Raw genomic sequence first — 25,577 nt, 5'->3', positions numbered from 1 at the left:
TCACAAGTTCTGTCTCATACAGTAACGGTGATTTCACAGTTCTGTTCTGTTTCATACAGTCATACAGGTGATTTCACAAGTTCTGTCTCATACAGTAACGGTGATTTCACAAGTTCTGTCTCATACAGTAACGGTGATTTCACAAGTTCTGTCTCATACAGTAACGGTGATTTCACAAGTTCTGTCTCATACAGTAACGGTGATTTCACAAGTTCTGTCTCATACAGTAACGGTGATTTCACAAGTTCTGTCTCATACAGTAACGGTGATTTCACAAGTTCTGTCTCATACAGTAACGGTGATTTCACAAGTTCTGTCTCATACAGTAACGGTGATTTCACAAGTTCTGTCTCATACAGTAACGGTGATTTCACAAGTTCTGTCTCATACAGTAACGGTGATTTCACAAGTTCTGTCTCATACAGTAACGGTGATTTCACAAGTTCTGTCTCATACAGTAACGGTGATTTCACAAGTTCTGTCTCATACAGTAACGGTGATTTCACAAGTTCTGTCTCATACAGTAACGGTGATTTCACAAGTTCTGTCTCATACAGTAACGGTGATTTCACAAGTTCTGTCTCATACAGTAACGGTGATTTCACAAGTTCTGTCTCATACAGTAACGGTGATTTCACAAGTTCTGTCTCATACAGTAACGGTGATTTCACAAGTTCTGTCTCATACAGTAACGGTGATTTCACAAGTTCTGTCTCATACAGTAACGGTGATTTCACAAGTTCTGTCTCATACAGTAACGGTGATTTCACAAGTTCTGTCTCATACAGTAACGGTGATTTCACAAGTTCTGTCTCATACAGTAACGGTGATTTCACAAGTTCTGTCTCATACAGTAACGGTGATTTCACAAGTTCTGTCTCATACAGTAACGGTGATTTCACAAGTTCTGTCTCATACAGTAACGGTGATTTCACAAGTTCTGTCTCATACAGTAACGGTGATTTCACAAGTTCTGTCTCATACAGTAACGGTGATTTCACAAATTCTGTCTCATACAGTAAATTACTTTCACACGATTTGTCTCATACAGTCATGATGATTTCACAAGTTCTGTTTCATACAGTAACGGTGATTTCACAAGTTCTGTCTCATACAGTAACGGTGATTTCACAAGTTCTGTCTCATACAGTAACGGTGATTTCACAAGTTCTGTCTCATACAGTAACGGTGATTTCACAAGTTCTGTCTCATACAGTAACGGTGATTTCACAAGTTCTGTCTCATACAGTAACGGTGATTTCACAAGTTCTGTCTCATACAGTAACGGTGATTTCACAAGTTCTGTCTCATACAGTATACGGTGATTTCACAAGTTCTGTCTCATACAGTAACGGTGATTTCACAAGTTCTGTCTCATACAGTAACGGTGATTTCACAAGTTCTGTCTCATACAGTAACGGTGATTTCACAAGTTCTGTCTCATACAGTAACGGTGATTTCACAAGTTCTGTCTCATACAGTAACGGTGATTTCACAAGTTCTGTCTCATACAGTAACGGTGATTTCACAAGTTCTGTCTCATACAGTAACGGTGATTTCACAAGTTCTGTCTCATACAGTAACGGTGATTTCACAAGTTCTGTCTCATACAGTAACGGTGATTTCACAAGTTCTGTCTCATACAGTAACGGTGATTTCACAAGTTCTGTCTCATACAGTAACGGTGATTTCACAAGTTCTGTCTCATACAGTAACGGTGATTTCACAAGTTCTGTCTCATACAGTAACGGTGATTTCACAAGTTCTGTCTCATACAGTAACGGTGATTTCACAAGTTCTGTCTCATACAGTAACGGTGATTTCACAAGTTCTGTCTCATACAGTAACGGTGATTTCACAAGTTCTGTCTCATACAGTAACGGTGATTTCACAAGTTCTGTCTCATACAGTAACGGTGATTTCACAAGTTCTGTCTCATACAGTAACGGTGATTTCACAAGTTCTGTCTCATACAGTAACGGTGATTTCACAAGTTCTGTCTCATACAGTAACGGTGATTTCACAAGTTCTGTCTCATACAGTAACGGTGATTTCACAAGTTCTGTCTCATACAGTAACGGTGATTTCACAAGTTCTGTCTCATACAGTAACGGTGATTTCACAAGTTCTGTCTCATACAGTAACGGTGATTTCACAAGTTCTGTCTCATACAGTAACGGTGATTTCACAAGTTCTGTCTCATACAGTAACGGTGATTTCACAAGTTCTGTCTCATACAGTAACGGTGATTTCACAAGTTCTGTCTCATACAGTAACGGTGATTTCACAAGTTCTGTCTCATACAGTAACGGTGATTTCACAAGTTCTGTCTCATACAGTAACGGTGATTTCACAAGTTCTGTCTCATACAGTAACGGTGATTTCACAAGTTCTGTCTCATACAGTAACGGTGATTTCACAAGTTCTGTCTCATACAGTAACGGTGATTTCACAAGTTCTGTCTCATACAGTAACGGTGATTTCACAAGTTCTGTCTCATACAGTAACGGTGATTTCACAAGTTCTGTCTCATACAGTAACGGTGATTTCACAAGTTCTGTCTCATACAGTAACGGTGATTTCACAAGTTCTGTCTCATACAGTAACGGTGATTTCACAAGTTCTGTCTCATACAGTAACGGTGATTTCACAAGTTCTGTCTCATACAGTAACGGTGATTTCACAAGTTCTGTCTCATACAGTAACGGTGATTTCACAAGTTCTGTCTCATACAGTAACGGTGATTTCACAAGTTCTGTCTCATACAGTAACGGTGATTTCACAAGTTCTGTCTCATACAGTAACGGTGATTTCACAAGTTCTGTCTCATACAGTAACGGTGATTTCACAAGTTCTGTCTCATACAGTAACGGTGATTTCACAAGTTCTGTCTCATACAGTAACGGTGATTTCACAAGTTCTGTCTCATACAGTAACGGTGATTTCACAAGTTCTGTCTCATACAGTAACGGTGATTTCACAAGTTCTGTCTCATACAGTAACGGTGATTTCACAAGTTCTGTCTCATACAGTAACGGTGATTTCACAAGTTCTGTCTCATACAGTAACGGTGATTTCACAAGTTCTGTCTCATACAGTAACGGTGATTTCACAAGTTCTGTCTCATACAGTAACGGTGATTTCACAAGTTCTGTCTCATACAGTAACGGTGATTTCACAAGTTCTGTCTCATACAGTAACGGTGATTTCACAAGTTCTGTCTCATACAGTAACGGTGATTTCACAAGTTCTGTCTCATACAGTAACGGTGATTTCACAAGTTCTGTCTCATACAGTAACGGTGATTTCACAAGTTCTGTCTCATACACGGTGATTTCACAGTTCTGTCTCATACAGTAACGGTGATTTCACAAGTTCTGTCTCATACAGTAACGGTGATTTCACAAGTTCTGTCTCATACAGTAACGGTGATTTCACAAGTTCTGTCTCATACAGTAACGGTGATTTCACAAGTTCTGTCTCATACAGTAACGGTGATTTCACAAGTTCTGTCTCATACAGTAACGGTGATTTCACAAGTTCTGTCTCATACAGTAACGGTGATTTCACAAGTTCTGTCTCATACAGTAACGGTGATTTCACAAGTTCTGTCTCATACAGTAACGGTGATTTCACAAGTTCTGTCTCATACAGTAACGGTGATTTCACAAGTTCTGTCTCATACAGTAACGGTGATTTCACAAGTTCTGTCTCATACAGTAACGGTGATTTCACAAGTTCTGTCTCATACAGTAACGGTGATTTCACAAGTTCTGTCTCATACAGTAACGGTGATTTCACAAGTTCTGTCTCATACAGTAACGGTGATTTCACAAGTTCTGTCTCATACAGTAACGGTGATTTCACAAGTTCTGTCTCATACAGTAACGGTGATTTCACAAGTTCTGTCTCATACAGTAACGGTGATTTCACAAGTTCTGTCTCATACAGTAACGGTGATTTCACAAGTTCTGTCTCATACAGTAACGGTGATTTCACAAGTTCTGTCTCATACAGTAACGGTGATTTCACAAGTTCTGTCTCATACAGTAACGGTGATTTCACAAGTTCTGTCTCATACAGTAACGGTGATTTCACAAGTTCTGTCTCATACAGTAACGGTGATTTCACAAGTTCTGTCTCATACAGTAACGGTGATTTCACAAGTTCTGTCTCATACAGTAACGGTGATTTCACAAGTTCTGTCTCATACAGTAACGGTGATTTCACAAGTTCTGTCTCATACAGTAACGGTGATTTCACAAGTTCTGTCTCATACAGTAACGGTGATTTCACAAGTTCTGTCTCATACAGTAACGGTGATTTCACAAGTTCTGTCTCATACAGTAACGGTGATTTCACAAGTTCTGTCTCATACAGTAACGGTGATTTCACAAGTTCTGTCTCATACAGTAACGGTGATTTCACAAGTTCTGTCTCATACAGTAACGGTGATTTCACAAGTTCTGTCTCATACAGTAACGGTGATTTCACAAGTTCTGTCTCATACAGTAACGGTGATTTCACAAGTTCTGTCTCATACAGTAACGGTGATTTCACAAGTTCTGTCTCATACAGTAACGGTGATTTCACAAGTTCTGTCTCATACAGTAACGGTGATTTCACAAGTTCTGTCTCATACAGTAACGGTGATTTCACAAGTTCTGTCTCATACAGTAACGGTGATTTCACAAGTTCTGTCTCATACAGTAACGGTGATTTCACAAGTTCTGTCTCATACAGTAACGGTGATTTCACAAGTTCTGTCTCATACAGTAACGGTGATTTCACAAGTTCTGTCTCATACAGTAACGGTGATTTCACAAGTTCTGTCTCATACAGTAACGGTGATTTCACAAGTTCTGTCTCATACAGTAACGGTGATTTCACAAGTTCTGTCTCATACAGTAACGGTGATTTCACAAGTTCTGTCTCATACAGTAACGGTGATTTCACAAGTTCTGTCTCATACAGTAACGGTGATTTCACAAGTTCTGTCTCATACAGTAACGGTGATTTCACAAGTTCTGTCTCATACAGTAACGGTGATTTCACAAGTTCTGTCTCATACAGTAACGGTGATTTCACAAGTTCTGTCTCATACAGTAACGGTGATTTCACAAGTTCTGTCTCATACAGTAACGGTGATTTCACAAGTTCTGTCTCATACAGTAACGGTGATTTCACAAGTTCTGTCTCATACAGTAACGGTGATTTCACAAGTTCTGTCTCATACAGTAACGGTGATTTCACAAGTTCTGTCTCATACAGTAACGGTGATTTCACAAGTTCTGTCTCATACAGTAACGGTGATTTCACAAGTTCTGTCTCATACAGTAACGGTGATTTCACAAGTTCTGTCTCATACAGTAACGGTGATTTCACAAGTTCTGTCTCATACAGTAACGGTGATTTCACAAGTTCTGTCTCATACAGTAACGGTGATTTCACAAGTTCTGTCTCATACAGTAACGGTGATTTCACAAGTTCTGTCTCATACAGTAACGGTGATTTCACAAGTTCTGTCTCATACAGTAACGGTGATTTCACAAGTTCTGTCTCATACAGTAACGGTGATTTCACAAGTTCTGTCTCATACAGTAACGGTGATTTCACAAGTTCTGTCTCATACAGTAACGGTGATTTCACAAGTTCTGTCTCATACAGTAACGGTGATTTCACAAGTTCTGTCTCATACAGTAACGGTGATTTCACAAGTTCTGTCTCATACAGTAACGGTGATTTCACAAGTTCTGTCTCATACAGTAACGGTGATTTCACAAGTTCTGTCTCATACAGTAACGGTGATTTCACAAGTTCTGTCTCATACAGTAACGGTGATTTCACAAGTTCTGTCTCATACAGTAACGGTGATTTCACAAGTTCTGTCTCATACAGTAACGGTGATTTCACAAGTTCTGTCTCATACAGTAACGGTGATTTCACAAGTTCTGTCTCATACAGTAACGGTGATTTCACAAGTTCTGTCTCATACAGTAACGGTGATTTCACAAGTTCTGTCTCATACAGTAACGGTGATTTCACAAGTTCTGTCTCATACAGTAACGGTGATTTCACAAGTTCTGTCTCATACAGTAACGGTGATTTCACAAGTTCTGTCTCATACAGTAACGGTGATTTCACACAAGTTCTGTCTCATACAGTAACGGTGATTTCACAAGTTCTGTCTCATACAGTAACGGTGATTTCACAAGTTCTGTCTCATACAGTAACGGTGATTTCACAAGTTCTGTCTCATACAGTAACGGTGATTTCACAAGTTCTGTCTCATACAGTAACGGTGATTTCACAAGTTCTGTCTCATACAGTAACGGTGATTTCACAAGTTCTGTCTCATACAGTAACGGTGATTTCACAAGTTCTGTCTCATACAGTAACGGTGATTTCACAAGTTCTGTCTCATACAGTAACGGTGATTTCACAAGTTCTGTCTCATACAGTAACGGTGATTTCACAAGTTCTGTCTCATACAGTAACGGTGATTTCACAAGTTCTGTCTCATACAGTAACGGTGATTTCACAAGTTCTGTCTCATACAGTAACGGTGATTTCACAAGTTCTGTCTCATACAGTAACGGTGATTTCACAAGTTCTGTTCTGTCTCATACAGTAACGGTGATTTCACAAGTTCTGTCTCATACAGTAACGGTGATTTCACAAGTTCTGTCTCATACAGTAACGGTGATTTCACAAGTTCTGTCTCATACAGTAACGGTGATTTCACAAGTTCTGTCTCATACAGTAACGGTGATTTCACAAGTTCTGTCTCATACAGTAACGGTGATTTCACAAGTTCTGTCTCATACAGTAACGGTGATTTCACAAGTTCTGTCTCATACAGTAACGGTGATTTCACAAGTTCTGTCTCATACAGTAACGGTGATTTCACAAGTTCTGTCTCATACAGTAACGGTGATTTGTTCTGTCTCATACAGTAACGGTGATTTCACAAGTTCTGTCTCATACAGTAACGGTGATTTCACAAGTTCTGTCTCATACAGTAACGGTGATTTCACAAGTTCTGTCTCATACAGTAACGGTGATTTCACAAGTTCTGTCTCATACAGTAACGGTGATTTCACAAGTTCTGTCTCATACAGTAACGGTGATTTCACAAGTTCTGTCTCATACAGTAACGGTGATTTCACAAGTTCTGTCTCATACAGTAACGGTGATTTCACAAGTTCTGTCTCATACAGTAACGGTGATTTCACAAGTTCTGTCTCATACAGTAACGGTGATTTCACAAGTTCTGTCTCATACAGTAAATTACTTTCACAAGTTCTGTCTCATACAGTAATGGTGATTTCACAAGTTCTGTCTCATACAGTAACGGTGATTTCACAAGTTCTGTCTCATACAGTAACGGTGATTTCACAAGTTCTGTCTCATACAGTAACGGTGATTTCACAAGTTCTGTCTCATACAGTAACGGTGATTTCACAAGTTCTGTCTCATACAGTAACGGTGATTTCACAAGTTCTGTCTCATACAGTAACGGTGATTTCACAAGTTCTGTCTCATACAGTAACGGTGATTTCACAAGTTCTGTCTCATACAGTAACGGTGATTTCACAAGTTCTGTCTCATACAGTAACGGTGATTTCACAAGTTCTGTCTCATACAGTAACGGTGATTTCACAAGTTCTGTCTCATACAGTAACGGTGATTTCACAAGTTCTGTCTCATACAGTAACGGATTTCACAAGTTCTTTCACAGTAACGGTGATTTCACAAGTTGTCTCATACAGTAACGGTGATTTCACAAGTTCTGTCTCATACAGTAACGGTGATTTCACAAGTTCTGTCTCATACAGTAACGGTGATTTCACAAGTTCTGTCTCATACAGTAACGGTGATTTCACAAGTTCTGTCTCATACAGTAACGGTGATTTCACAAGTTCTGTCTCATACAGTAACGGTGATTTCACAAGTTCTGTCTCATACAGTAACGGTGATTTCACAAGTTCTGTCTCATACAGTAACGGTGATTTCACAAGTTCTGTCTCATACAGTAACGGTGATTTCACAAGTTCTGTCTCATACAGTAACGGTGATTTCACAAGTTCTGTCTCATACAGTAACGGTGATTTCACAAGTTCTGTCTCATACAGTAACGGTGATTTCACAAGTTCTGTCTCATACAGTAACGGTGATTTCACAAGTTCTGTCTCATACAGTAACGGTGATTTCACAAGTTCTGTCTCATACAGTAACGGTGATTTCACAAGTTCTGTCTCATACAGTAACGGTGATTTCACAAGTTCTGTCTCATACAGTAACGGTGATTTCACAAGTTCTGTCTCATACAGTAACGGTGATTTCACAAGTTCTGTCTCATACAGTAACGGTGATTTCACAAGTTCTGTCTCATACAGTAAATTACTTTCACTGTCTCATACAGTGGTGATTTCACAAGTTCTGTCTCATACAGTAACGGTGATTTCACAAGTTCTGTCTCATACAGTAACGGTGATTTCACAAGTTCTGTCTCATACAGTAACGGTGATTTCACAAGTTCTGTCTCATACAGTAACGGTGATTTCACAAGTTCTGTCTCATACAGTAACGGTGATTTCACAAGTTCTGTCTCATACAGTAACGGTGATTTCACAAGTTCTGTCTCATACAGTAACGGTGATTTCACAAGTTCTGTCTCATACAGTAACGGTGATTTCACAAGTTCTGTCTCATACAGTAACGGTGATTTCACAAGTTCTGTCTCATACAGTAACGGTGATTTCACAAGTTCTGTCTCATACAGTAACGGTGATTTCACAAGTTCTGTCTCATACAGTAACGGTGATTTCACAAGTTCTGTCTCATACAGTAACGGTGTTAGTTCTTTCATACAGTAACGGTGATTTCACAAGTTCTGTCTCATACAGTAACGGTGATTTCACAAGTTCTGTCTCATACAGTAACGGTGATTTCACAAGTTCTGTCTCATACAGTAACGGTGATTTCACAAGTTCTGTCTCATACAGTAACGGTGATTTCACAAGTTCTGTCTCATACAGTAACGGTGATTTCACAAGTTCTGTCTCATACAGTAACGGTGATTTCACAAGTTCTGTCTCATACAGTAACGGTGATTTCACAAGTTCTGTCTCAAGTTCTGTCTCATACAGTAACGGTGATTTCACAAGTTCTGTCTCATACAGTAACGGTGATTTCACAAGTTCTGTCTCATACAGTAACGGTGATTTCACAAGTTCTGTCTCATACAGTAACGGTGATTTCACAAGTTCTGTCTCATACAGTAACGGTGATTTCACAAGTTCTGTCTCATACAGTAACGGTGATTTCACAAGTTCTGTCTCATACAGTAACGGTGATTTCACAAGTTCTGTCTCATACAGTAACGGTGATTTCACAAGTTCTGTCTCATACAGTAACGGTGATTTCACAAGTTCTTTCACACAGTTCTGTCTCATACAGTAACAGTAACGGTGATTTCACAAGTTCTGTCTCATACAGTAACGGTGATTTCACAAGTTCTGTCTCATACAGTAACGGTGATTTCACAAGTTCTGTCTCATACAGTAACGGTGATTTCACAAGTTCTGTCTCATACAGTAACGGTGATTTCACAAGTTCTGTCTCATACAGTAACGGTGATTTCACAAGTTCTGTCTCATACAGTAACGGTGATTTCACAAGTTCTGTCTCATACAGTAACGGTGATTTCACAAGTTCTGTCTCATACAGTAACGGTGATTTCACAAGTTCTGTCTCATACAGTAACGGTGATTTCACAAGTTCTGTCTCATACAGTAACGGTGATTTCACAAGTTCTGTCTCATACAGTAACGGTGATTTCACAAGTTCTGTCTCATACAGTAACGGTGATTTCACAAGTTCTGTCTCATACAGTAACGGTGATTTCACAAGTTCTGTCTCATACAGTAACGGTGATTTCACAAGTTCTGTCTCATACAGTAACGGTGATTTCACAAGTTCTGTCTCATACAGTAACGGTGATTTCACAAGTTCTGTCTCATACAGTAACGGTGATTTCACAAGTTCTGTCTCATACAGTAACGGTGATTTCACAAGTTCTGTCTCATACAGTAACGGTGATTTCACAAGTTCTGTCTCATACAGTAACGGTGATTTCACAAGTTCTGTCTCATACAGTAACGGTGATTTCACAAGTTCTGTCTCATACAGTAATGTGATTTGATTTCACAAGTTCTGTCTCATACAGTAACGGTGATTTCACAAGTTCTGTCTCATACAGTAACGGTGATTTCACAAGTTCTGTCTCATACAGTAACGGTGATTTCACAAATTCTGTCTCATACAGTAAATTACTTTCACACGATTTGTCTCATACAGTAATGATGATTTCACAAGTTCTGTCTCATACAGTAACGGTGATTTCACAAGTTCTGTCTCATACAGTAACGGTGATTTCACAAGTTCTGTCTCATACAGTAACGGTGATTTCACAAGTTCTGTCTCATACAGTAACGGTGATTTCACAAGTTCTGTCTCATACAGTAACGGTGATTTCACAAGTTCTGTCTCATACAGTAACGGTGATTTCACAAGTTCTGTCTCATACAGTAACGGTGATTTCACAAGTTCTGTCTCATACAGTAACGGTGATTTCACAAGTTCTGTCTCATACAGTAACGGTGATTTCACAAGTTCTGTCTCATACAGTAACGGTGATTTCACAAGTTCTGTCTCATACAGTAACGGTGATTTCACAAGTTCTGTCTCATACAGTAACGGTGATTTCACAAGTTCTGTCTCATACAGTAACTGTCTCATACAGTAACGGTGATTTCACAAGTTCTGTCTCATACAGTAACGGTGATTTCACAAGTTCTGTCTCATACAGTAACGGTGATTTCACAAGTTCTGTCTCATACAGTAACGGTGATTTCACAAGTTCTGTCTCATACAGTAACGGTGATTTCACAAGTTCTGTCTCATACAGTAACGGTGATTTCACAAATTCTGTCTCATACAGTAAATTACTTTCACACGATTTGTCTCATACAGTCATGATGATTTCACAAGTTCTGTCTCATACAGTAACGGTGATTTCACAAGTTCTGTCTCATACAGTAACGGTGATTTCACAAGTTCTGTCTCATACAGTAACGGTGATTTCACAAGTTCTGTCTCATACAGTAACGGTGATTTCACAAGTTCTGTCTCATACAGTAACGGTGATTTCACAAGTTCTGTCTCATACAGTAACGGTGATTTCACAAGTTCTGTCTCATACAGTAACGGTGATTTCACAAGTTCTGTCTCATACAGTAACGGTGATTTCACAAGTTCTGTCTCATACAGTAACGGTGATTTCACAAGTTCTGTCTCATACAGTAACGGTGATTTCACAAATTCTGTCTCATACAGTGATTGTGATTTCACACGATTTGTCTCATACAGTCATGATGATTTCACAAGTTCTGTCTCATACAGTAATGGTGATTTCACAAGTTCTGTCTCATACAGTAACGGTGATTTCACAAGTTCTGTCTCATACAGTAACGGTGATTTCACAAGTTCTGTCTCATACAGTAACGGTGATTTCACAAGTTCTGTCTCATACAGTAACGGTGATTTCACAAGTTCTGTCTCATACAGTAACGGTGATTTCACAAGTTCTGTCTCATACAGTAACGGTGATTTCACAAATTCTGTCTCATACAGTAACAGTGATTTCACAAATTTTGTCTCATACAGTCATGATGATTTCACAAGTTCTGTTTCATACAGTAACGGTGATTTCACAAGTTCTGTCTCATACAGTAACGGTGATTTCACAAGTTCTGTCTCATACAGTAACGGTGATTTCACAAGTTCTGTCTCATACAGTAACGGTGATTTCACAAGTTCTGTCTCATACAGTAACGGTGATTTCACAAGTTCTGTCTCATACAGTAACGGTGATTTCACAAGTTCTGTCTCATACAGTAACGGTGATTTCACAAGTTCTGTCTCATACAGTAACGGTGATTTCACAAGTTCTGTCTCATACAGTAACGGTGATTTCACAAGTTCTGTCTCATACAGTAACGGTGATTTCACAAGTTCTGTCTCATACAGTAACGGTGATTTCACAAATTCTGTCTCATACAGTAAATTACTTTCACACGATTTGTCTCATAGAGTCATGATGATTTCACAAGTTCTGTTTCATACAGTAACGGTGATTTCACAAGTTCTGTTTCATACAGTAACGGTGATTTCACAAGTTCTGTCTCATACAGTAACGGTGATTTCACAAGTTCTGTCTCATACAGTAACGGTGATTTCACAAATTCTGTCTCATACAGTAACGGTGATTTCACAAGTTCTGTCTCATACAGTAATGGTGATTTCACAAGTTCTGTTTCATACAGTAACGGTGATTTCACAAGTTCTGTTTCATACAGTAACGGTGATTTCACAAGTTCTGTCTCATACAGTAACGGTGATTTCACAAGTTCTGTCTCATACAGTAACGGTGATTTCACAAGTTCTGTCTCATACAGTAACGGTGATTTCACAAGTTCTGTCTCATACAGTGACAGTGATTTCACAAGTTCTGTCTCATACAGTAACGGTGATTTCACAAGTTCTGTCTCATACAGTAACGGTGATTTCACAAGTTCTGTCTCATACAGTAACGGTGATTTCACAAGTTCTGTCTCATACAGTAACGGTGATTTCACACGTTCTGTCTCATACAGTAATGATGATTTCACAAGTTCTGTCTCATACAGTAACGGTGATTTCACAAGTTCTGTCTCATACAGTAACGGTGATTTCACAAGTTCTGTCTCATACAGTAACGGTGATTTCACAAGTTCTGTCTCATACAGTAACGGTGATTTCACAAGTTCTGTCTCATACAGTAACGGTGATTTCACAAGTTCTGTCTCATACAGTAACGGTGATTTCACAAGTTCTGTCTCATACAGTAACGGTGATTTCACAAGTTCTGTCTCATACAGTAACGGTGATTTCACAAGTTCTGTCTCATACAGTAACGGTGATTTCACAAGTTCTGTCTCATACAGTAACGGTGATTTCACAAGTTCTGTCTCATACAGTAACGGTGATTTCACAAGTTCTGTGTCATACAGTAACGGTGATTTCACTAGTTCCGTCTCATACAGTAACAGTGATTTCACAAGTTCTGTCTTATACAGTGATTGTGATTTCACACGATTTGTCTCATACAGTCATGATGATTTCACAAGTTCTGTCTCATACAGTCATGATGATTTCACAAGTTCTGTCTCATACGGTAACGGTGATTTCACCAGTTCTGTTTCATACAGTAACGGTGATTTCACAAGTTCTGTCTCATACAGTAACGGTGATTTTACAAGTTCTGTCTCATACAGTAACGGTGATTTCACAAGTTCTGTCTCATACAGTGACGGTGATTTCACACGTTCTGTCTCGTACAGTAACGGTGATTTCACAAGTTCTGTCTCATGCATTAATAGTGATTTCACAAGTTCTGTCTCATACAGTAATGGTGATTTCACAAGTTGCAAACGATAGAACGTGCGAGCATCATCCAATAGTGCAAGTTCTGTTTTCTGTGGATTTTTTTTCAGTGATATAAATATGAAACATCAAACGTTCTCTGGAAATTAAACTTTATGTATTACCTGCTTTTATTCTTCCAGATTCGCTGGCGGGCCCTCTGTGTAGTACATCCTTCACAAAAATACCATCTCTCATGTTACCGAGGATGTTAAAACCCAAACCTGTAAAATCATGACCTCGCAACGGAACCAGCACTATTTCGGGTTCCTGGAATAAAGAGACGACTCTTCAGAATGTTTACAATCAGAGATATAACAAAATAAAATGTCTGTGGTATATAAGTAGATTTAAACAGTGACAACACTTTGGTAAGAGAAACATTCAACAAAGTAATAGGGAGAGGGAACAACATCTGTAAACGTCATGATAATCAAAAGAAAGTTGCAGCCAACTGTCGAAAGAAACTTGCCACGAGTTACCCTAAGAAACGTATGGTTAACATTTTAAATATCTAGACCTCCTCAACATCCTTTTGAAGTTTATGATGGTGAGTGAGGATGGTAAAACTAGGGGTCGGAAATTAAATATTGGGAGGGTAGAAGTCTTCGGACAGCTTTAATATTTTAACAGAGTGGTTGTTCTTTGGAATGGGTTTGCTTTCAAATGCAGTGGATGTAGGTAATTTAAAGGAGTTTGGAAAATACTTGACAGATTTTTGAATAATAATGAGACTGGTATCTGAGTGTTTTATTTGTATTTCAGAGTTTAAGCCAGTTGATGAGTCAGCATAGATGGACCAACAGATTTCCTGCTGCCCTTACGTTATATGAATATACAAAACTGTCAGCGTAGTTTAGACAGTATAAAATAAATTATTTGTTTTGTATCGCTGGTTTATTGTAGCGGCCAATTCTTACGCACTTTGTACTTGAATATACTGTTCTCGGTACAAAGTTTATTACAGCTTGTCTAAAGTTTCATGATAGACATAACATGCTATTCTGAGACGTCTGAATTGAGGGCTCTGGATGAAATATAGCATCAATCCTTGTATCATTGGAACTAGTTAAAAGTAGAAATCGAACAAAGGGATAAATATATCTAATTGAAAATGTCGTCGTATTTTATCTATAAAATAAATTAGCTATTAACAGTTGTTGAAAAAAAACTATTTATCTTTATAAGGGTCATCAAAATGTCATGGTACATTTATTTTACTATGGAGTCAATGACCTAGATCAAAATGAATCTTTTGTTGTTAATAATAAACCTTAGGCTTTTTGAAAAGTTAAAAAAATACTTTTTTTTTCAAAAATTCACAAGATGTTAAATAGCAGATTGCAAGGAAACATAAAGTCTTAAAGTTAAACTATAAAAGTTGAAGCCGAACATACCTCAAATAGAAAGGAGTACAGTGCACTTACCCCACTGAATTAATAGATATGCTCTATCTTGTCCTACTGAATTATTAGATATGCTCTAATTTATCCTACTGAGTTATTAGATATGCCTTATGAAGGCTCAGTCAATCTCTAACGAGCTATACAGAACCTTTAACAGCATAGTTTGAGCACAGAAAATTGCATCTTCTAATATGTAACAGTATCGCCTGAATTTTGAAAAGTGGATCCTCTAACAGTATAGTTTAAGAATGGAAAAGTGGATCCTCTAACGAGCACCTGTCAGAATGGTAACGGTATACACTTACAAACAGCGATTTGTTTTTGTCATTTCACATATACATACACAGAATTATGCTGCCAATCACGTGCAAACGTATGTATTTCTATAACACACTGTAACACTTACCGTAGACAAATCGTTGTCGTCCATTGTCCTGTGTTTCTTGTGCGGATGGAACACTGATGTAAAGGGCTTGGTAAGAATTAATCGGTTCTTCTTTTGTTTTGGTGGAAGAGCCACCTAGTGGTGGAAATAAATGGTTGTAAAACATTTATAAGTACATAACATATGTCGGCTACAAACTTTCCATTTTTTGATTCAAAATACATATTATTCCATGATATGTCTTATAAAATTAATTATTGTTTAATTAATTGTGAAAAAGCAACAATCCATACAAGAAATTTACACTATTTCCTTCTACAGCGTCAAGGATGGATGTCACATTCAGAGATTATTGAGCCAAGCACGATAAATCTTTATTAAACATTTATTTCCCCCATAATTACATGATTAGAATTGTAGTAATGACGTAGTTTATCGAAAATGTACAAAGAGAGAAACAACAGACGTGAACAAGTTACAGAATATTTTTCTTTTAGTGAGTTTAGAACATTCCTGAACAGCTATACAATGGCTTTGTTTCCTAGAAATACACTAGAGGGAAGGTAGCCAACTAGTCAACAACACTGGCCTTAAGATTTGAGCTAATTTATCCAAAGAGTGAGAGTTTGACAGTCATTATTATAAGGTTCTCTAGGCCGCAAAGAGCACTGGGAAGTACACTAGGGATTAACAGTCCAGCACATTAATCACCGAATCACGACTGGCGATATATGTTTGTGTCTAACTTTATGAGACAGTAAATAACGCTAACGACTTTATAACATTTACAAATTAATTAACTCAAAAATAAATATTATGAGAAAAATATATTTATATAATAATATATATTATTATTATATATTATTATATTATATTATATATAATAATAATAATAATATATTATTATTGTAGTTTCCGTTCACATTTCACACACACACACAAATATTTTTTATAATATAACCTTTGTATGTCTTCCACTAGGTGCAATTGGATGGTCAGGAATAACAGTTGCTTTACCTGGAAACAGAACAAAACGAACGTGTTTCTAATTTTTGTACAAAATATAAAATCTGTAAGACTAAAATCAATTTCGGATTCACGTCAAAAACCAACAAATATAACATTTTTTCCCCGCGATCAGTAACAAGTTCACTATAGGCACGTGGAATATATGTATATATTAAATTACAACCATTCCGGAACACAATATTGATATAGAAAACAATATGTACAGCAATGTAATATTTATAGCTTACATATCTATTGTAACATTATGTAGACTAAATACTAGACGTTTAGAGACAGATAACTTTGTAAGCGGAGACTTCAAGATGTATCTTATCTTGTACACGACATCTGTCGACCTCAACGAGTTTTGGGAACCTTTGTCCTGGAACTGTGTTAGTTGCGTCTCATCTGAGACCCATGAAACTGACAGTTGAAAGTGGGCTGACTTGGCGATATCCCACAGATGAAAATGTTCCAGCATTACCCTTCCCCTCAGGCAAATGTTCGGGAATATAACGTCTTGTATCTTATGAACAAAATACATGAAAAATACAGTGCTACTGTACTGCGTCTTAATGGAAGACACAGAACCCAAAATCATTTTCAGATGCGGAAAGGAAAAGCTCTCTTGTAAACAGTGGCATCGGCACCTGGGGGGACGCACCCTCATACCTCCCCACTTCAAGTTACTTCAAAAACTGTGTTTAATTGTTGAATTAGTTATGAAAATATTTTCAACGATTTCATGATGGCCAGCTTCTGTAATACAACCAGTTCAGTGTATAGAAGACAGGTTTAATACTTCGCGTTATTACCAGTGGTTTCTCTTCTCTAGGCCTGCTGGTAAAAACACTTAAGTCACAATCTGTGAGCCATGGAACCAATTCCGTCACCGACTATACTTGGTTTTTCAGTCAAGGTAGCGTTGTTATATTACGATCAATTCTACTTTTCGTGGGATGAAAAAATAACCTAAAAGTTGGCGATGAGTGGTGTTAACTAGCTATCTTCCCTTTAGTATACATGAGTGGTATTAACTAGTTATCTTCCCTTTAGTATACATGAGTGGTGTTAACTAGCTATCTTCCCTTTAATATACATGAGTAGTGTTAACTCGCTATCTTCCCTTTAGTATACATGAGTAGTGTTAACTAGTTATCTTCCCTTTTGTATACATGAGTGGTGTTAACTAGCCATCTTCCCTTTAGTATACATGAGTGGTGTTAACTAGCCATCTTCCCTTTAGTATACATGAGTGGTGTTAACTAGCTATCTTCCCTTTAATATACATGAGTAGTGTTAACTCGCTATCTTCCCTTTAGTATACATGAGTGGTGTTAACTAGCCATCTTCCCTTTAGTATACGAGTGGTGTTAACTAGCTATCTTCCCTTTAGCATACATGAGTGGTGTTAACTAGCTATCTTCCCTTTAATATACATGAATAGTGTTAACTAGCTATCTTCCCTTTAGTATGCATGAGTAGTTTTAACTAGCCATCTTCCTTTTAGTATACATGAGTGGTGTTAACTCGCCATCTTCCCTTTAGTATACATGAGTGGTGTTAACTAGTCATCTTCCCTTTTGTATACATGAGTGGTGTTAACTAGCCATCTTCCCTTTAGTATACATGAGTGGTGTTAACTAGCCATCTTCCCTTTAGTATACATGAGTGGTGTTAACTAGCTATCTTCCCTTTAGTATACATGAGTAGTGTTAACTAGTTATCTTCCCTTTTGTATACATGAGTGGTGTTAACTAGCTATCTTCCCTTTAGTATACATGAGTGGTGTTAACTAGCTATCTTCCCTTTTGTATACATGAGTGGTGTTAACTAGCTATCTTCCCTTTAGTATATATATATATATATATATATATCACTTGAAAATTAGAGATGAATTGTGCAGATAGTTCTCAGTATTTGCTCGTAATTCAACAAATAAATAAATACATTTCTGTTCTCTGAATTTTTCTCACTTGAAAACAACGTGGGTTAAAAAAACGGTTTTGGTTCAACATAAAAACTTTGTAGGTGTTACTTGCACTTACTTGGTACTGTAAGGAGAAATAACAAGTTTCTTATCACTAAGTCTGTGTTCTCATTTGAAAAAAAAAAAAAAGCCTGACTAGTGCACGAGTTTATATACAGGAAGTGCGTCACTACTGCAGATACAAAGTTGGCACCATAAAACACAGCATTTAATTAATAAAACCAAATGTTTTGTTTCAAATAAATAAATGAATCAGGACCTTCTATAATGTAGTTGACTGACGCTAGTAGGTATTGTTTGTTTTTAAATTTCGCCTAAAGCTACACGAGGGTTATCTGCGCTAGCCCTTTTACCATCGAATAGTGGGATTGACCGTCATATTATAATGCCCACACAGCTGAAAGGGTGAGCATGTTTGGTGCGATGGGGATTCGAACTCACGATCCTCAAATTACGAAATGAGCGCCCTAACCACCTGGCCATGCCAAGCATCGCTAATAGGTAAGAAATAAAACACAGTACATACATCTCTAGTAAAACTATATTAGATTTAAGTTCCCCAAAATGTGTTTTTTTTAAGTAATAAATAAGCGTTAATCCACATAAAGGTGCTTACTTTTTTTTACCGTGTCCACCCCTATAATTTCATTGCATAACGTTGTTACCAGTGAGTCTTGGTAAATTGGTACGGTAACCTAGTTATTACCCAAATAAACCAGATCATCTACACACAGTTTATACGCTCTTATGTTAGTGTGATTTTACACTGTTTTATGAGCCTCATGCAGGATCGACTTATCGGAATGGGTATGGAATAGTTTGTGTTCGTTGCTGAACGCTTACCATTTTCCTGATAAAATCCTGAATCGTGTGCAGACCAAAGTTTCCACAAACACTTTATCGCATATTTACAGTTTCCTTCGTTTCAAATTTATTACATTTTAAAATGAGTACATCCACTTGTGAAGTTTACTTCCCCATACTTTAAATTTCTTTGTACAGTTTACATTGGCAAGGTAAAAGCTTGAACTGCGAATCAAGTGTTTGTTGGCTTCGTCACATTTCTGTGTTTCATACATTCTATTGTTACTTCTATAACCACCCGAAACGTTTCAGAATCAACGTTTCAACAAATATGCTTAATTGATATATTTCAAAACAGCTGTAAGTCTTCGGATTTACAACGTAAGTATCCAAGGTTTGATTCTCCGTAGCGGACACGACATGATTTTGCTCTGAAACAAATAAACAAAATAACTGAGTGAACGACTTTGAGTCGAACCACGAGTATGTTTACAATCCCCAACAGGTGGCCAGAGTAGAGCGCGGTGTTCGTGTGAATAACAAAACCGAATGTTATGTCCATGAACCGCATTCAAAGCATACAAACAGAACTCAGCTGTTCATGCGTCGTGAAACAGGTGAAAATAAATACGATATTTAAACGATAATGAGTTTTACTTTCTGTAGTCTCAATTGTTACAAAGCAATTTGAAAATGCGAAAAATGTTTTCGCTGTTTGTCTGTAATTAAGCACAAAGTTTAACAATCTGTCATCTGTGATCTGCCCACGACGGGTATCGAAACCCTGTTTCTAGTAAACTTTTGTAGGAATATTGTCTGTTTGTTTGTTTTTATTTTAAAACTACACAATATGCTGGATGAACTGCGCTGTGTACGCAACATGGATTAACCTCCGACTTCTAACGTTATAAGCACTCGATATTGTCTCTAAGCCACAGAGGGCTAGAATTGTTTGTTTGTTTTGAATTTCGCACAAATCTACTCGAGGGCTATCTGTACTAACAGTCCCTAATTTAGCAGTATAAGACTAGAGGGAAGGCAGCTAGTCATCACCACCTACCGCCAACTCTTGGGCTACTCTTTTACCAACGAATAGTGGGATTGACCGTCACATTATAACGCCCCCACGGCTGAAAGGGCGAGCATGTTTGGCGCGACGGGGATGCGAACCCGCGACCCTCAGATTACGAGTCGCACGCCTTAACACGCTTGGCCATGCCGGGCCTAAGAGAGCTAGAATATTGTTCGATATAATATCTGTACTACTTAAAATGGCGTAAAGTTTTAGTTGCGTTATTAATAGAATTAATTTGTGATAAACTGGTTAATTTAAAGTTTAATTAATATCACGTTTTCTCCACTCCGCTGATTTGTCATCATACACAACTTTATCAGCTGTATATCACACCTCTTTTACCAACTTCTACTCCATTGTTTTACACCCATCACTGTACTTCATATGTGTCACACCTCGTTTTACCAATCTTTATATCATTTTTGACATTTCTCAACTTACCTCATATATGTATATAAAACTTACATTTACCAACCTAGAGTTGATTGTTTTACTTTCACCATTTACCTTTTGTTTTGCAGGTGTTTTTTAATAGGTAGCGATGAACAGTGTGTCAATAAAAACAACAAATTAGTACCAACAAAGAATAAACTTACTCGTAAAATTAGATACATTCAAAACTTTTGAAATTCTGAAATTATTAAGAAATTTAAATTTTATAAAATTTTATATTTCTCTTTGTTTCTTTGAGAGCAAAGCTGCACTTCGGGAGCATTCTACACTGTGCTTTGTTCACATCACAGGGATCTGACACCGAATTTTAGGATTAGAAACCTTCGAGTTTACCAGCAGACAGCTTAGGACGTTGCCTTATTGTTACGTGTGAAATCAGTTTGTGATTAGCAAAGTAAATGAATGCCTTGAAAGAATGTTGTAAAATCAAAATGCGACTGAACATTAAAACATGTTTAATATTTACAAAACTTGTATTTTAAAATTAATATCTGTTTTAGTAAGGCCACAGTTCAGGCGAGACTATTACACATATAATTTAGTTAGAAGTAATTATTATATTCCATGTTACGTATTTCAAGTATTACATATTTTATATATTTTTACTACACTTTTGTCACTTGTAGAAGACAATCTTTATCCTATCCTTCTATCGTATCCTTCTAGGTAACGCACGAGTTTCACAGATAAGTCATCAACTTAGATATTTACCCTTATTTTACACCCCACTGACACTTGTGGAAGGTAATTATTATCACGTGTATTACACATTTTTTTATCCTTCTGAAATATAAACACACTAAACTTTTGCATTAACTAAGGTATTTACTCTCTTTTCGAACCGTAAATAAATAAAGTTTGCCAACCTAGTTGTAATCGAGTACGACTGTGATTGGATGGAACGCTCAGTGACAGCAAGACGCCATGTTGTTACCCATTTGAGCGAAATACACTGTAAACGTGTAAGTTCTTTAATTCTCATTGGTTTGAATCCCCGTCAGACTAAACATGCTCGCCCTTTCAGCCATGGGGGTGTTGTAATGTGACAGTCAATCCCACTATTCGTTGGTAAAAGAGTAGCCCAAGAGTTAGCGGTGGGTGGCGATGACTAGCTGCCTTCCATCTAGTCTTACACAGAAAAATTAGGGACGGCTAGCGCATTTAGCACTCATGTATTTTGATGTAAGTCTGTTTTAAGTCAATATCTACGTCAGGAGTAACAAATATATTCTATAAGTTCGTGAAATTACGTTACTAGTTTATTTGTAAACAATTTCATCACGAGACAAAGTGTGTTTTTTACAAAATTCACAACATTTTGTAATTCATTATGTTGTGAAAAAGTTGTTATAAGATAATGCAATAAAAATACGTCGTTTCAACAGAATAGTTGTCATATCAGTTTTATTCTGTGTCCGAAGGCGTAAGACGGAAGCGATGACCCAGGTTGTAAGACTCAACATGCTCCAACATTTTTTCCGTGTTATGTATAAGGCTGAACGTAGTTCAAGGTATTCATTGTATACTGGTAAGGTAGGAAGCCAACCTATGTTGCTGTCTCGATCTTTAAAGGTCAGACTCTTTAAAGTTCTAATGAGTAGCCCACACGAACAAGTAAACAGTATTACCACAGATCTCTGTTACCCATAACACTAACAGATAATGACACTGCATGCTCAAGTGACGTGATCATTTTGTGAGGCTCTTATACAGAACCTGCAGCTTTAAAAATGTTTCGATAACCATGAAATAGGTTCTCTTACGCAAGCCACACGTGTGAAAGAGGTATTTTGATTAATTATTGCTTATGGTATGTACAAGCTCAAGGAAACTGGTTTAGGCATGACGTCATTAAGTTTAAACCTCGAAGCACGATACGTATTTTCTGTTGAATTACGTTGTTGTCTATAGTATAACACGTGAAAGATAAACATTTTAGAATGGATATTTTTTACTTATTATAATTACTTTCGGAGAATAATTATATTATATCTCATTATCTTTTTGTGTTATGCTGACAAAAAGGAATACTTGAAATATTTCTCGAGTTTAATAATTACAAACATATAAATACAAGCATATATATCTAACTAACAGCGCAATGGTTTGGCTTTCTCGTTAACATGTTATAAAGTTTTCTGGTTAAAGTAATTCAACGCCAAATACATATACCGATAATAAATTACTTCCTATTTTAACGGGCCCGGCATGGCCAGGTGGTGAAGACACTCGACTCGTAATCCGAGAGTCGCGGGTTCGAATCCCCGTGACACCAAACATGCTCGGCCTTTTAGCCGTGGAGGCGTTATAACGTGACGATTAGTCCCCTACTCGATGAGTAGTCTAAGAGTTGGTGGTGGGTGGTGATGACTAGCTGCTTACACTGCTAAATTAGGGACGGCTAGCGCAGACAGCTCTCGTGTAGCTTTGAGCAAAATTCAAAACAAACCAAATCAATTTAACGTTTCTCAAAACTTGAACACTTGTAAACTGTCGTTAATTTGCTGTAAGTTTGCGCTAGAAATCAACTCTCTTGTTTAAAGTAACCGTAAAAGTAAACTATTTCGAAAATAACTCTACACACTTCACAATCCAGAGTATTCATAATATATCTTCGAATATACCAGAACAAACTTGACACCACATCTTTAGAACTTTCTGGGGATTCTAGTTAACAAATTTATAACATTACGAGGTAAACGAGACCATGTGAGATTTGAACCTACTAATCAACCATCCGTTTGGCCTACATAATCAGTTGAAAAACACATGTAAATGACGTGAAAAATATATTCGAATTTTAGAATTTTCATGGCCTACCTTTTTCAGCTGTATCGGGCGTGGTTCCGTCATTCTCATCATCCCGGAAGTGTGGATTGTCGAAGGCGTATTCCCTTTTTCCGTCTCGTTTTTTCCTGTTTCGCATCAGGTTTTCCTCTAATAATTCGTCCACCTGTGCGTACACAAAAGTTTCGTTAAACAGTGTTTTGATTAGCCTTGTTTCGTATTCCAGTTTCCTAGGTAACAGGCATATCTGGTTGAATTCCCTTGTTCCGTGGAAGAAAATGCGGTGTTGGCAACTGTTATATAACAAAATATTGAAACTTAAAAAAGCTGTCAATAAATTTACCTGCATGTAGGCTTAATAGGAACTTCTATGAATTTTGTATCAACGAGGTTTCATACAACCAACATATTGTACTTAAAGTACACATATAATATGTAGTAGTTTTAGCACTGATATATTTTACGGCGTCGGAATGTTAGAAAACGCAAAAGACTAAAGAGCTGTTAATGATTTCGCAAATGCTCTTTGGAAAATTTTGTTTGACCCGAATTTTGACTGACGCTTTCTTTCTACATAAAGCTTTAAGTTTAAGATATGCTTTACAATTAATTTTAAATCGGTTTTGTAACAGAATATACGCACAAACGCACGTGATGATGGTAAGTTTCATCTGATACTAGTTTTTTCAAACAATTTTCTTTCTCTTTCGTTTTACATGTTTCGAGATTTACACGATCTAATCCTAACAATATCGGATATTTTTCAATGATACTTGTTTTATATGTGATTACGTCAAGGTCAATAAATTAACACCCTCGTGTTTCTTTAAAAAGGAAATAAACGAAATATTCTTAGTTTTGTGATCAAGAAAATAAGTAATTGGAGGATATTAAAAACAGTTGGAAGTAGATGACGGGATATACAAAACCTATTTTAGTGAAACGTAGAAGCTAATTACCAAATTATGCCATTGTGACAATATGCAGTAAACTGTGAGTGTTTTTGTTGTTGTTTTAAGCACATTCCTATTAGGCTATTAAAGGTTTCAATTCAAATGTGTGGAAATATATCATTTTAGGCCTACCATTTTGTCTGTTGCTAGTCGCTGCCGAGGAAGCCCTTTATGATTAGAGCTGGACCATAATAGTTTAAAACATGTGTGTGGAGTACAATTTCCGAGACGAGGCGTGGAACGTTTGCGAAATGAGGACGCTAATCAATTCGTTAGGCCTAGGTAAACACAGGATGGTAAAGTTTTGTGTTTGTTGTTAAGTGTTAAGTGCTAAACTACACAATAGGTTATCTGTGTTGTGCTTGTCACGAATATGGATAGCGTTATATGTTTCAGACAGTGGAGGTGGACAGAACTTACACTATGAATGCTTGATATCACAATGATTAGCCTACAGGTGGAAACTATTAATATTTAAATACAGGTCATAAGTTTCTTCTCACAAATTAAATCGAGAAAAAAAAGATTATAATTTTTTTTAGCGTGTAGTAAGTTTCAGTTGGAGTTCAGGGGTCATTATTAATCGAAAATTTCCAGTACATTCTATGTTACAAAAGAAAATAAAAAGTAAATACATTTTAAATGAATTATCTTTATGATAACAGTTAGAAAATACCCCAGAGTAAAAGGTAAAGCTAAAAACATCGTAATATCAATTGGGAAAATGTTTATTTTTTGTTTTGTAATATTTCTATATGTAGGTTCACAGATTTTTTTACTCTAACAAAACTATACACTAATCTTAACTTTCTTTTTTCACACAAAAAGTCCCTAGTGGCAAAATGGCATATATGCAGATTGATAAGATGTGTTTTTAATTATCTTCTGTTTAGGCTAGCGCTTTACGTTTTTGCTTGTTTTCTCTTGACTGTAGAGGTTCCTGGACTATGCTATGTCCCGAACCTCTACTGATATTCGAGTCAGACAGCCAGGTTTTTTAGATGTAATAAGGTGAGGTTATAGAAGCTGTTTTTTCTCACTGTGGTGCTGACTCCATTTCTTCTATTTTGCCTCGTTTTGGGAAGTTACTAGGTTACATTTACATTGCCCTAAGACGTTGAACTTATGGTAGGTTCTAGACTGAATGTTCATGGTGAAACTTATGCGGCTCAAGAGGTGACCGGTAGTA

At 37.2% G+C, this 25,577-nt stretch overlaps 1 protein-coding gene across 1 annotated transcript in view; it reads right to left on the bottom strand.

Annotated features, from left to right (window-relative positions):
• The window catches only part of LOC143226618 (uncharacterized), a 135,913-nt gene that overhangs the window by 26,743 nt on the left and 83,593 nt on the right, over positions 1-25,577 (bottom strand). Inside the window, exons 2-5 of the mRNA XM_076457826.1 lie at positions 23,469-23,601; positions 16,280-16,335; positions 15,340-15,453; positions 13,653-13,797 (exon numbers count right to left, since the gene is read on the bottom strand). Of these exons, the coding sequence (XP_076313941.1) occupies positions 13,653-13,797; positions 15,340-15,453; positions 16,280-16,335; positions 23,469-23,601 (448 nt within the window). The remainder of the gene's footprint in view (positions 1-13,652; positions 13,798-15,339; positions 15,454-16,279; positions 16,336-23,468; positions 23,602-25,577) is intronic.

The sequence above is a fragment of the Tachypleus tridentatus genome, chromosome 9, assembly GCF_004210375.1.
Source record: "Tachypleus tridentatus isolate NWPU-2018 chromosome 9, ASM421037v1, whole genome shotgun sequence".
NCBI classification, from domain to species: domain Eukaryota; kingdom Metazoa; phylum Arthropoda; class Merostomata; order Xiphosura; family Limulidae; genus Tachypleus; species Tachypleus tridentatus.
The sequence above is the reverse complement of the archived record's forward strand: the minus strand, read 5'-3'. Positions and strand labels throughout refer to the sequence as shown.